General features: G+C 42.2%; 1 protein-coding gene across 6 annotated transcripts in view; it reads left to right on the top strand.

The window, feature by feature from the left end:
- Positions 1-14,229, top strand: part of LOC124037995 (DENN domain-containing protein 1B-like) — a 183,812-nt gene that overhangs the window by 84,876 nt on the left and 84,707 nt on the right. For all 6 annotated transcript variants that reach the window (XM_046353332.1, XM_046353333.1, XM_046353331.1 and 3 more), the window contains 2 exons: positions 2,444-2,493; positions 4,143-4,262. In XM_046353332.1, the coding sequence (XP_046209288.1) occupies positions 2,444-2,493; positions 4,143-4,262 (170 nt within the window). The remainder of the gene's footprint in view (positions 1-2,443; positions 2,494-4,142; positions 4,263-14,229) is intronic.

Below are 14,229 nucleotides of genomic sequence, written 5' to 3'. Positions count from 1 at the left end.
ACTGTGTTGGTGTGTTTGGACCATGATAGTTCCTTAGTGACGTGGACACAGAGGAACTCAAAGCTCGCGATCCGCTCCTATACAGCCCTGCACTTGACACAATTGTGATGTGTTGTTGACTCACCTAACTATCTTAAGATGAATGCACTAGCGTCTGCTAAATTACTAAAATGATAAATGTTATAAACAGTGGTCCACTCCACAGTACACTCCCAACACTGAGCTGGGTTTATGGGCTATCAGCCCCAGCCTGGTGTGAATGATCTGCCCTCAGAGAGCTGTTGGTGACCCATTGGTGATCCGTCCATTGGTGGTCCATAGACAACAGAACAAAGTGGGCGCCATGTTAGCACCATGGGGAAGAACAGGCCGAGGCAGAGACAGGCCAGTGTGGAAGGGAAGACCTGCCTGCTGTAGCTATGTTGGGAAGGGTTGTAAAGGCTATGCATAGGCAGAAACAGAGGCAGGCCCTGAACTGTGCTGTTGTTAGCTGTGATGCCAGACCTCCGCTAGGGGAGCTGAGTGTGCTGTCTCACTGAGTGATACCCCTGTCTCTACCTCCGATAAATAATGCAGCCTCTGCACGCACGCACGCACGCACACACACACACACACACACACACACACACACACACACACACACACACACACACACACACACACACACACACACACACACACACACACACACACACACACACACACACACACACACACACACACACACACACACACACACACACACACACACACACATGCCTTCAGAGCTACAAATGTATTAGCTGCTTTATATTCTTTTGTCTTGGGAAAACGGTTCGCAAGGGGGAGGAGGGGAGAGGAAGTAGTGTACAACAGAATAACAACAACAACAGTGGCAACATCCCTCCCCCCCAGTCTTGGATCCCCCTGGTATACTGGAGGTCCCGCACATCACCTGGAGGAATGGAGGGGGAAGGGGGGGGACGAGGAAGAGATGCTTGTTGGAGAAGGAAGGGAGATGGTGTTGGAATGTTGTGTACATTGAGAGAGATGGCCATCTGTTTTTCTGTATATATGCCTACATCACACACACTTTTGTTGTATCTGTGATCTTGTCGGTCTCCATGGCTCAGGGACTGTCACTTTTTCCTGTCAACACATGTGGGCTGGGCTATGGCCATTATGGAATCCGGCAACCCATACGTTTTTATTTGAAGAGAGATGGAGTATGTGTGTTTTCTGTGTGCCATATGTACAACACTAAGCTAGGCTCTCCGAAACATATTGGTGTTCCTACATGGCGGTTAATAATAGTAGTGAGTCCATACGGCGGTGGCGGCTCAGACGTGTGTGACAGTTTTATAGCCACACAGCCTTCACACACACACACACACACACACACACACACACACACACACACACACACACACACACACACACACACACACACACACACACACACACACACACACACACACACACACACACACACACACACACACACACACACACACACACACACATCTCTGTTCCTTGTTGCCTGTGGTTATGGTGGCAGGCAGCTTTGTCTAGTGATCGGGTGGGATCAGTGGTTGTTCCCCATGGCTAGGCTGCTGTGCCAGACAGACACACAGACCCAGGACCAACCTCAGTCAGACAGACAGAAGTGGTGGCTGGCTCAGCTAACCCATATGGTGCTCTGCTCTGCTCCTGTCCCCCAATTACTCCCCCCCCCCCCCCCCCCCGCGCAGGGGAGGTGTTGGGAGATAAAGCCCTTAAGGCTCTACCCCCCCCTGCCCGTTCCGTACCCCCAGAGCTGCTTAGCCTATTGTCACAGCAATCTGCCACCACCTATAGGTCTTTCTCTCTTCTCTCCTCCATCCCTCTATCCCTGCCTCCCTCCCTAACTCCTTCCATCCCTCCCTCCCGGCCTCCCTCCCTCTTTCACCGCCATCACCCCTGATAATCGATGTACTGTAAGTAATCGTAGCTAATTATTTAAGCTATGGGTCTGGACCTATAGAAAGGAAAACATTTTCCCTGATTTTCTCAACTGAAACACTTATCAGCTCTGGGGATTAAGTTGTTTCTGTTGTATATTTAGGTTATTTAGCCTAATTGAATTATTTAATGAGATGCTTTTAATGAGCTCACTATCAGACTTTGAATTAGTCTTTGTTCAACAAGTAATGTTATTGATTAAATATATTTGATTAGGCTAAACGTACAGGGTTGTGTATGAACACAAAAATACATGAATTTATTAATAATAAACATTATATAAGTAGTGTTCTTTCTATTAATGCATTGAGTATTCCATAGTTTTTAAACATGTATCAGTAGCATTATATAAAACATCTATACTGGCTTGTTACTGAAGTGTGACTGTTGATTTTGTCATTGGTTTGTTGTTTATGTTATGTCAGTGTTGTCTCATCGGTGGCTGTGTTATTCTGGTTTTCAGGAGTTTCTCCAGACGATACCCAAGTTCTGCTTCCCCTTCGATGTGGAGAGGTAATGAACAGGATTCCTTCCCCCTGCTCCCCTGTTAATAGTCCTGTACTCTACCCTACCAACACAGGGACACACACACACATACACACACTAATATGTTTTAGTAACAGGAGAGCTGTGTGTGTATGCTGTGGAGCGATGGCGTGTGGAGTCTGTTGTTAACAGCTGGTGGTGTAGTTGAAGCCAAAAGCCTCTCTTAGTCTCCTAAACACCAAGCCAGTCTGCTCCCTGCTCCCTGCCCAACCCATGCCAAGCCATTTGATCTCACTCCCACCACGGTGTGGGTGTGCTATTGTGTGTGTGTGTGTGTGTGTGTGTGTGTGTGTGTGTGTGTGTGTGTGTGTGTGTGTGTGTGTGTGTGTGTGTGTGTGTGTGTGTGTGTGTGTGTGTGTGTGTGTGTGTGTGTGTGTGTGTGTGCGTGTGCGTCTGTGTGTGTGTGCCCGTGTGTGTGTGTGTGTGTGTGTGTGTGTGTGTGTGTGTGTGTGTGTGTGTGTGTGTGTGTGTGTGTGTGTGTGTGTGTGTGTGTGTGTGTGTGTGTGTGTGTGTGTGTGTGTGTGTGTGTGTGTGTGTGTGTGTGTGTGTGTGTGTGTGTGTGTGTGTGTGTGTGTGTGTGTGTGTGTGTGTGTGTGTGTGTGTGTGTGTGTGTGTGTGTGTGTGTGTGTGTGTGTGTGTGTGTGTGTGTGTGTGTGTGTGTGTGTGTGTGTACCCGTGTGTGTGTGTGTGTGTGTGTGTGTGTGTGTGTGTGTGTGTGTGTGTGTGTGTGTGTGTGTGTGTGTGTGTGTGTGTGTGTGTGTGTGTGTGTGTGTGTGTGTGTGTGTGTGTGTGTGTGTGTGTGTGTGTGTGTGTGTGTGTGTGTGTGTGTGTGTGTGTGTGTGTGTGTGTGTGTGTGTGTGTGTGTGTGTGTGTGTGTGTGTGTGTGTGTGTGTGTGTGTGTGTGTGTGTGTGTGTGCGTTTGTGTCTGTCTGCATATATGTGTATGTCTCGCTTGTATCATGTGTTTGTCTTTGATTGAATAACTATATCTCTAGATTTGGTACCAGTCTGATTTGAAAAGCAGCCCTCTGTAGAGGATTCTGCTCTTATTTTGTAGCCTGGAAAATGACATTGGAAAAGTGCCATTGTATAGTTAGGAGGTAGGGGGGTGGGGGTTGGGATATCCTGAGCTGTGCTGTTCTCCACGCGAGCTTTACTGCTGCCATCTAGTGATGGAATTTCGTAAGAAACGCACATGCCCAACTCACACACACTCAACAGCCGGGGACTGTAGCCAGAATCATATCGAAGAAGTTTAGAGGTGAGGTCGAGGGACTTCGACTTAGTGTTGGGGGAGTAGTTACTTTTCCCAATAAAAAAAAAATACTGTATCTTTATAATGTTATAATACGTTTTTGTCATTGCTTTCCTCTGCTGTGATAATGTGGTAATAAGGAGTTTCTAATTTTCAATTTAACTGACACCATTACATTACTTTCACTGGTCTGATTGTCATGATTCCCTGGACCGAAATGTTCCCATGTGTGCTTGTGAAGTAATGATTTGTTATTTCTGTTCCATATGTGACTGTGTGGTCATACTGTATTTCTGGAGGTAATTGGTCGAGTGTTAATGGTGTGTTCTCTCTCTACCGTACGTGTGTGTGCTTTTCCCAGGGTTTCCCAGAGTCAGGTGGGCCAGAACTTTACCTTTGTGCTGACGGACATCGAGAGCAAGCAGAGGTTTGGCTTCTGCAGACTCACTTCCGGCTGCCGTGTCTGCATCTGTCTGCTCAGGTACGACACGCTCACACATATTTAGTAGACTTTGATCTCGTGCACATTTAAGTAAGGAAGCTTATTCTTTAGCACCCTCAAACTCAACTCTGGAACAGGAAGCCAGTTCCACTGCGTTTTTTTTCTCCGTTGTTCCCCTCTAATCTGTGACTGATTTTAGACCTGGGACACCAGGTGTGTGCAATTAATTATCAGGTAGAACAGAAAATCCGCAGGCACCAGACCTCATAGGGTAAGAGTTGAATACCTCTGTTTTATCTATTGACCGATTGCATCAATCAGTTAGTCATTCATGTTTAGTTTTTTTTCTGAAAAGGATTTTGTCACAATTGCCTTTTTCATGAGGAAAGACATCTCTATTATTGACATGTTACTTATTCATAAATACCAACTGTTTGTAATATCCTCACGTCAGTCACATGCAGATTACATTTCTTAATTGATTGTAGAGAGAGGGGTTCTTTTTTGGAAGCAGTGTGAATCAGTGTTATCCTCTTCAATTTCTTCATGCCCAGTTACAGAAATATTCTAAACTCCTGAATTCCATATTAGTTTGGTCCCTATAATGTTATTAATTTAGTTCATTTCCTTAACCCGGAGTCAATTAGGAACAGTCTATCATTTACTATGACAACTATGAAGAATTATTTTAATAGTAAATTGTAATTTCAACTCCCTCTCGAGATATCGTTTAGCACATCCTGGATTTATCTCAAATGTGATGTCATCTTTTATTATTAATGCACAGAAAGACATTTTAGTAAAAATGATTTAATAGGCCCTTAGAAACTTTTATATTTTATATTAACAATTTAAATAACAAACATTTCATTAATTAAACAATATAGTTGAACAAACCACAGAATTAATGGGAATTTGCACAGTCCAAAAACAATAATGAAAAAAACATTATAGAGAGAAAAAAAAACGAATTTCTCATATGCTAAACTAAATGCAGTAATTGCCTAAGTGTCGTGAGGTAGTGTGCGTTGTGTGGATATTGACTGGCAGCCGCAGGGTTTATCTTGTTCTTGATGAGCTGCTGTCGAGATGAGCTGCCCCCCACCTCCGCCCTCCACACACACCCGCCCATCCCGGCCAGCCACCACCATGCCCTTTGTTTTCCCTTTTCTTTTTTGTCTTTCTCCTCGTTATTCGGCTACAGGCACAGAAGCACGGCAAAGGAAGCCGCTTTGCCCATAATTATGCATGAAGCCTCGCTGCCAATTAGCAGAGATTCCCCTGTCCCCCTCTCTGAGTCCCACATGCTAATTCATTTGACATATGATGTAGAAAATTCATTATGCATTCTGAACAGTTTGCATGGCTAGCTTCATTCATAATAAGAAATGTATAGAAAGAAAGAAATGATTCTGTGAGTGTGTTTTAAAGACTTCAGTTTGTTTTTGCTGCCTCCTTTATTTGCCTCGTAAATAGACCCCACTGTGTGGCGAAGAAAGGTTAGGGAAAATAGTTTAAATCATGATTACAAAGACATGCATATTTTAGATATCTCATGGTTTAGAAATGTGAAATATGTACAAATAGAATGTTTTCAATGACAGAGAGGGCAGACTTGGTTCCAAGTTTATTTATTTTTAACCTTTGTTTTTCCGTTTTCTTATTTTTATATATATATATATATATATATATATATATATATATATATTTACATATTAGTAATACAAAGTGGAATGAATATTTTTTTGCCCAGTTTGCTTTATTTGAGAAATGCAGAATTGGAAGGAATTTGGGAATTCTTAGATAAGCAATCCAAGTTGTGATCATATTGAATAATCCTTTTAAATCTACAGCATGTAGTGATCAAATGAGACAGCAACATTGCCTTCACAAAGTATTCACACCCCTTGACTTCAAAAAATAAAAAGTCAAATGTGACAGCCTGCATGTATGAATTGAGATTTGTTTTGTCGTTGACCTACACACAATACCTCATAATGTCAAAGTGAAATTATATTTCTCTACATTTTTACAACTGAATTAAAAATGAAAAGCTGAAATGCTTCAAGTATTCAAAGTAAACATTTACTTAAAAAGTCACATAATAAGTTGCAAAGACTCACTTTGAGTTGCAATAATAGTGTTTAACATGATTTTTTATTGGCTAACTCATCTCTTTACTCCACACATAATTATCTGTAAGGTCGGTCAGTCGAACAGTGAATTTCAAACACAGATTCAACCACAAAGACTCGAAGGTTTTCCAATGCCTCACAAAGAAAGGGCACCTATTGGTAGATGGTTAAGAAAAAAACTAAAAAGCAGACATTGAATAGCCCTTTGAGGATGGTAAAGTTATTAATTACACTTTGGATAGTGTATCAATACACCCAGTCGCTACAAAGATACAGGTGTCCTTCCTAACTGAGTTGCTGGAGAGGAAGATTTCGGGGATTTCACCATGAGGACAATGGTGACTTCAAAAACAGTTACAAATTTTTCTCCTATCACAACAATTAAACTGAGGATGGATCAACAAGATTGTAGTTACTCCCCAATACTAACCTTATTGATAGAGTGAAAAGACAGAAACCTGCACAGAATTAAAATATTCCAAAACATGCATCCTGTTTACATTAAGGCGTTAAAGTAAAACTGCAAAAAAAATGTGGCAAACTTTGTCGCGATTACAAAGTGTTAGGTTTCGTAAAATCCAACACAACAAACACATCACTGAGTACCACTCTTCATATCATGGTGGTGGCTACATCATGTTATACTAGTCAACGGCAAGGACTAGGGGGGTTTAAACATTTTTTTTTTTAAACGGAATAGAGCTAAGTACAGGCAACATCCTATAGGAAAATCTGGGTTAGTCTTCTTTCCAACAGACACTGGGAGGCAAATTCACCTTTCAGCAGGACAATAACCTAAAACACAAGTCCAAATATGCGCCTCAGTTTCTTACCAAGACGACATTGAATGTTCCTGAGTGGCCTATGGCAAGACTTGGACATGGCTTTACAACAATGATCAACAAACAACTTAACAAAGCTTGAAGATTAAAACACAAAGTGCCAATATTGTACAATCCAGGTGTGCAAAGCTATTAGAGACTTACCCAGAAATACATCACTGCCAAAGATTATTCTAACATGTATTGACTTAGTGCGTTGAATACTTATCTAATCAAGATATATTAGTATATTAGTGTTTTATTTTTATACATATATATATATATATATAAAAACACACACACAAACACAGTTGAAGTCGGAAGTTTACATACACTTAGGTTGGAGTCATTAAAACCGGGGTACCCATGGGGCGGCGCACAGTTGGCCCAGCATCGTCTGGGTTAGGGAGGGTTCTCTATCCTTGTCTCATTGCTCACTAGCGACTTTTGTGGCGGGTCGGGAGCAGTGCACCCTGATACGGTCGCCAGGTGTACAGTGTTTCCTCCGACACATTGGTGCGGATGGCTTTTGGGTTGGATGGACATTGTGTCAAGAAGCAGGGCGGCTTGGTTGGGTTGTGTTTCGGAGGACGCATGGCTCTCGACCTTTGCCTCTCCCAAGTCCGTACAGGAGTTGCAGCGACGAGACAAGACTGTAACTACTACCAATTCGATACCATGAAATTGGGAAGAAAAAGGGGTGAGAAATACAATTTAAAAAACAAACTTGTTTTTCAACCACTCCACAAATTCCTTGTTAACAAACTATAGTTTTGGCAAGTCGATTAGGACATCTACTTTGTGCATGACACAAGTAATTTTTCCAACAATTCTTTACAGTCAGATTATTTCACTTATAATTCACTGTATCACAATTCCAGTGGTTCAGAAGTTTAAATATACTGAGTTGACTGTGCCTTTAAACAGCTTGTAAAATTCCAGAAAATGATGTCATAGCTTTATTCTGATTGGTTAATTGACATCATTTCAGTCTACCTTGAAACACAGTGCCTCTTTGCTTGACATCATCACATCAAAATCAAAAGAAATCAGCCAAGACCTGAGAAAAATAATTGTAGACCTCCACGGGTCTGTTTCATCCTTGGGAACAATTTCCAAACGCCTGAAGGTACCATGTTCATCTGTACAAAGAATAGTACGTAAGTATAAACACCATGGGACCACACAGCCGTCATGCCGCTCAGGAAGGAGACACGTTTTGTCTCCTAGAGATGAACGTACTTTGGTGCGAAAAGTGCAAATCAATCACAGAACAACAGCAAAGGACCTTGTGAAGATGCTGGAGGAAACAGGTACAAAAGTATCTATATCCACGGTAAAACAAGTCCTATGGCGACATAACCTGAAAGGCCGCTCAGCAAGGAAGAAGCCACTGCTCCAAAACTGCCATAAGAAAGCCAGACTACGGTTTGCAACTCCACATCGGGACAAAGATCATACTTTTTGGAGAAATGTCCTCTGGTCTGATGAAACAAAAATAGAACTGTTTGGCCATAATGACCATTGTTATGTTTGGAGGATAAAGGGGGAGGCTTGCAAGCCAAAGAACACCATTCGAACCGTGAAGCACAGGGGTGGCAGCATCATGTTGTGGGGGTGCTTTGCTGCAGGAGGCACTGGTGCACATCACAAAATAGATGGCGTTATGAGGGAGGACACTTATGTGGATGTATTGAAGCAACATCTCAAGACATCAGTCAGGAAGTTAAAGCTTGGTCACAAATGGGTCTTCGAAATGGGAAATGCATTCTAAAGTTGTGGCAGAATAGCTTAAGGACAACAAAGTCAAGGTATTGGAGTGGCCATCACAAAGCCCTGACCTCAATCCTATAGAAGATTTGTGGGAAGAACTGAAAGAGCGTGTGCAAGCAAGGAGGCCAACAAACCTGACTCAGTTACACCAGCTCTATCAGGAGGAATGGGCCAAAATTCACCCAACCTATTGTAGGAAGCTTGTGGAAGGCTACCTGGAACGTTTGACCCAAGTTCAACAATTTAAAGGCAATGCTACCAAATACTAATTGAGTGTATGTAAACTTCTGACCCACTGGGAATGTGATGAAAGAAATAAAAGCTGAAATAAATCATTCTTTCTATTATTATTCTGACATTTCAAATTCTTAAAATAAAGTGGTGATCCTAACTGACCTAAAACAGGGAATTTTTACTTGGATTAAATGTCAGATATTGTGAAAAACTGAGATTAAATGTATTTGGCTAAGGTGTATGTAAACTTCCGACTTCAACTGTATATATACAGCCTTATTTATAACGTTACATTTCCTCAACAATCTACACACAATACCCCATAATGACAAACAAAACAGGGGTTTAGAAAGTTTTGCTAATGTATTAAACATTTAAAAAAGAAAAACCTTATTTACATAAGTATTCAGATCCTTTGCTACGAGACTCGAAATTAAGCTCAGGTGCATCCTGTTTCCATTGATCATCCTTTCTGCAACTTCATTGGCGTCCACCTGTGGTAAATTAAATTGATTGGACATGATTTGGAAAGGCACACACCTGTCTATAGAAGGTCCCACAATTGGAAGTGCATGTCACAGTAAAAACCAAGCCCTGAGGTCGAAGGAATTGTCCGTAGAGCTTCGAGACAGGATTGTGTCGAGGCACAGATCTGGGGAAGGGTACCAAAAAATGTCTGCAGCATTGAAGGTCCCCACGAACACAGTGGCCTCCATCATTCTTAAATGGAACAAGTTTGAACCACCAATACTCTTCCTAGAGCTGATCACGCGGCCAAACTGAAATCGGGGGAGAAGGGCCTTGGTTGGGGAGGTGACCAAGAATGTGATGGTCACTCTGACAGAGCCGCAGAGTTACTTTGTTGAGATGGGAGAACCTTCCAGAAGGACAACCATCTCTGCAGCACTCCACCAATCAGGCCTTTATGGTAGGGTGGCCAGATGGAAGCCACTCCTCAGTAAAAGGCACATGACATCCCAATTGGAGATTGCCAAAAGACATCTAAAGACTCTCAGACCATGAGAAACAAGATTCTCTGGTCTGATGAAACCTGGCACCATGCCTTTGGTGAAGCATGGTGGTGGCAGCATCATGCTGTGGGGATGTTTTTCAGTTACAGGGACTGGGAGACTGGTCAGGATCGAGGGAAACATGAACGGAGCAAAGTACAGAGAGAACCTTGATGAAAGTCTACTCCGGAGCGCTCAGGACCTCAGACTGGGGCGAAGGTTCACCTTCCAACAGGCCAACAACCCTAAGCACACAGCCAAAGACAACTCGGAGTGGCTTCGGAACAAGTCTCTGAATGTCCTTGAGTGGCCCAGCCAGAGCCCGAACTTGAACCCGATCGAACATCTCTGGAGAGACCTGAAAATAGCTGTGCAGCAATGCTCCCCATCCAACCTGAGACCTTGAGAGGATCTGCAGAGAAGAATGGGAGACACTCTCCAAATACAGGTGTGCCAAGCATGCACATAATACCCAAGAAGATTCAAGGCTGTAATCACTGCCAAAGGTGCTTCATCAAAGTACTGAGTAAAGGGTCTGAATAGTTATGTAAATGTGATATTTAACTTTTTTGTTTGTAATACATTTTCAAAACTTTCTACAAACCTGTTTTTGCTATTTCATTATGGGGGTATTTTGTGTAGATTGTTGAGATTATTATTATTATTTTTTACAATTCAATCTATTTTAATCCCACATTGTAACGCAACAAAATGTGGAAAATTTCAAGGGGTATGAATACTTTCTGAAGGCACTTTCGATAAAGGAGGCTTCTAGCTAGCTACCTTTTATTTAATGTGTCTGTTCCCCGGATATAAAACTAAGGTAAGTAAAACAGTTTGCGTCCCTGTGATTGTTGAGGTGCTCCGAGTATAGAATTGTCACCTATGCTAACACAAGGAAGTGGCTTAATGATTAGGACAGTTCTATGTGGCCAGGTCTTTGTTGTGCTGCGGCTAAAGCCCAGGCTGAGAGGGCCACGCTACCTTCAGGCCAACACCTCTTCAAAGAGGCAGGATGTTTCGATTTTACTCTTTCTTCCTTCCTTCCCCTCCATCCTCTTCTTCCTCCTCCTCTCCTCTTTTCTCTTTTGGCCATTCTCTCATATTTAGGGACAAATCACCCTTGGACATGTCAGAGGGGTCTCAGATGAAAAAAGGTGTTTTCCTTGATTTTATTTGGCGGGTGAGACCAGGGTTCCCTTTTAGGGATGTCGGCGCTCCAGTTTGTGGTCACTTAGCGAGACGCCGGAGGACATTTCCTTCCCTGTACTTAACCTCTGACCCGGGAAAGTAAAGGTGTAATCAAATCTTCCAGTGAGCTAGCTACAAGGTGCAAGTTGACTTTCACTAAGGGCCGTGGGTGTGAAGGGAGATTTAAGACCCGTCCAGGGAATATGAATAACAGTGCCGCGCTTAACATCCAACAGGTGTAGTTTATTTATCACATGAAAACCTAACCTGCCCAAAGATATGTAGATATTTATTTGCATTGAGATATTTCAGTTTGTTTATTCTGGTAATATCCCTACACCAGGAAAAAAACTCTCTTCTCTCTCTTCTATTTGTTTTTATGGGTAATTACATAATTTGCGTCATTACAAAAACACCAGTTAATTTATTTGAGCTTTTAAAGAATATAAGTCTTAAGAATTAAGACATAACGAAAAGGATTTGACCACATCTAGCCTATATCTTCTGTTCTGCCCATCTATGTGTAGATGGAAGAGTCTCTGAGGGGTTGTGTTGTGGTAGGGGATACAGTCTGTTGCCTGGCTACCCATCCACATCGCTTCGGCCAAGCGTCTCGCCCACTAACATTTCTTCTCCACGATGAGTCTGGATTTGCTTCCTCCCCAACAACTTATTGAATGCGAACACATTTATACCATTCTGATTGCTCCCAGAAAACTATGGGTTGGTCCAGTGCCAGCCTACACATGAATCACTTTATTTTGATGTCAGCGCACACAAATTTATAGGATTAGCAGGTTCAGATTGATGCATGGAGGTATTTGATCAAGCAACTAAATGAAATTCAGGATTAGTCGTCAGGAAATACAGTCGACGGGGTTGTGTTAGGGGATATAGTGTGCGGGGTTGTTTTGTGTGTAGAGGATACAGTCGGGTTGTTTTATGTTGGGGATCCGTGTTGTGGAAGCTACTATGAAAATATAGTTTACCAAGTTACCAATTACTCCACACTGGAAGAAGTTAAACTACAATAAAGCTACCCTTAAACATATAGTTTACTTAACTACTTTTTCAAAGTAACTTTAGTTAACGTCATCCAAACTACACTCAACAAAAATATAAACTTAACTTGTAAAGTGTTGGTTCCATGTTTCATGAGCTGAAATAAAAGATCCCTGAAATTTTCCATACCAACAAAAATATTATAAACATGTTTTGGGGTACAAATTTGTTTAAATCCAAGTTAGTGAGCATTTCTCATTTGCAAAGATAATCCATCCACATGACAGGTGTGGCATATCAAGACGCTGATTAAACAGCATGATCATTACACAGATGCACCTTGTGCTGGGGACAATAAAAGGCCACCCTAAAATGTGCAGTTTTGTCACACAACACAATGCCACAGATGTCTCATGTTTTGAGGGAGTGCACAATTGGCATGCTGACTGCAGGAATGTCCACCAGAGCTGTTGTCAGAGAATTAAAAGTTTATTTATCTGCCATAAGCCCCCTCCAATGTTGTTGTTTTAGAGAATTTGGCAGTATGTCCAACCGGCCTCACAACCACAGACCATGTGCATGGTGTCGTGTGAAGACCATGTGTATGGTGGGCGAGCGTTTTGCTGATGTCAACAGAGTGCCCCATGGTGGCGGTGGGGTTATGGTATGGGCAGGCATATGTTACGGACAACAAACACAATTCCATTTTATTAATAGCAATTTGAATGCACAGAGATACAGAGATCTTAAGGCCCATTGTCGTGCCATTCATCCGCCTCCATCACCTCATGTTTCAGCATGATTAATGCACGGCCCCATGTTCCAAGGATCTGTACACAATTCCTGGAAGCTGAACATGTCCAAGTTCTTCCATGGCCTGCATACTCACCAGAAATGTCACAAACCCATTGAGCATGTTTGTAATGCTCTGGATCGACGTGGACGACAGCATGTTGCAGTTCCCGCCAATATCCAGCAACTTCGCACAACCATTGAAGAGGAGTTGGACAACATTCCATAGGCCACAATCAACAGCCTGATCAACTCTATGTAAAGGAGATGTGTCACACTGCATGGTGCAAATGGTGGTCACACCAGATACGGACTTATCCACGCCCCTACCTTTTTTAAAGGTTTCTGTGACCAACAGATGCATCTCTATTCCCAGTCATGTGAAATCTATAGATTAGGGCCTAATTGATTTATTTCAATTGACTCATTTCCTTATATATTTGTATATATTTGAAATTGTTGCATGTTGCGTTTTATATTTTTATTCAGTATACTTTGTGAAAAGTATCATATCTAAATCTTAAATTGCCAGAACAGTGGAGTCAGATGTTGACAGAATGTTTGAAATGATAATCTGATGCCGAAAAAGAAAGTAAATTCAGGCGTTCTTTACCCATATTTTATTTTAGTCAGTTCCTGTAGTTAGCTAGACCAGTACATGGCCAAAAATGTTATTAACTATTGAAAACACTACAAAGATATGAATTTTGTTCAACTACCACCAAGCTCATCAAAATGTAATTAAGTTGGTTATTTGAATCAGCTGTGGGATTAAAAACAGAGTTTTGGAAACCCTGCTGTAGGAGATACAGTCTGAAGGGTTGTGTTGTGGTAGGAGATACAGTCTTAGGGGTTGTGTTGTGGTAGGAGATACAGTCTGAGGGGTTGTGTTGTGGTAGGAGATACAGTCTGAGGGGTTGTGTTGTGGTAGGAGATACAGTCTGAGGGGTTGTGTTGTGGTAGGAGATACAGTCTGAGGGGTTGTGTTGTGGTAGGAGATACAGTCTGGGGGGTTGTGTTGTGGTAGGAGATACAGTCTGGGGGGTTG

This window comes from Oncorhynchus gorbuscha, linkage group LG06 (assembly GCF_021184085.1).
Source record: "Oncorhynchus gorbuscha isolate QuinsamMale2020 ecotype Even-year linkage group LG06, OgorEven_v1.0, whole genome shotgun sequence".
Taxonomy (NCBI): domain Eukaryota; kingdom Metazoa; phylum Chordata; class Actinopteri; order Salmoniformes; family Salmonidae; genus Oncorhynchus; species Oncorhynchus gorbuscha.
Note: the sequence above shows the minus strand (reverse complement) of the source record. Positions and strands in the feature narration are given on the sequence as shown.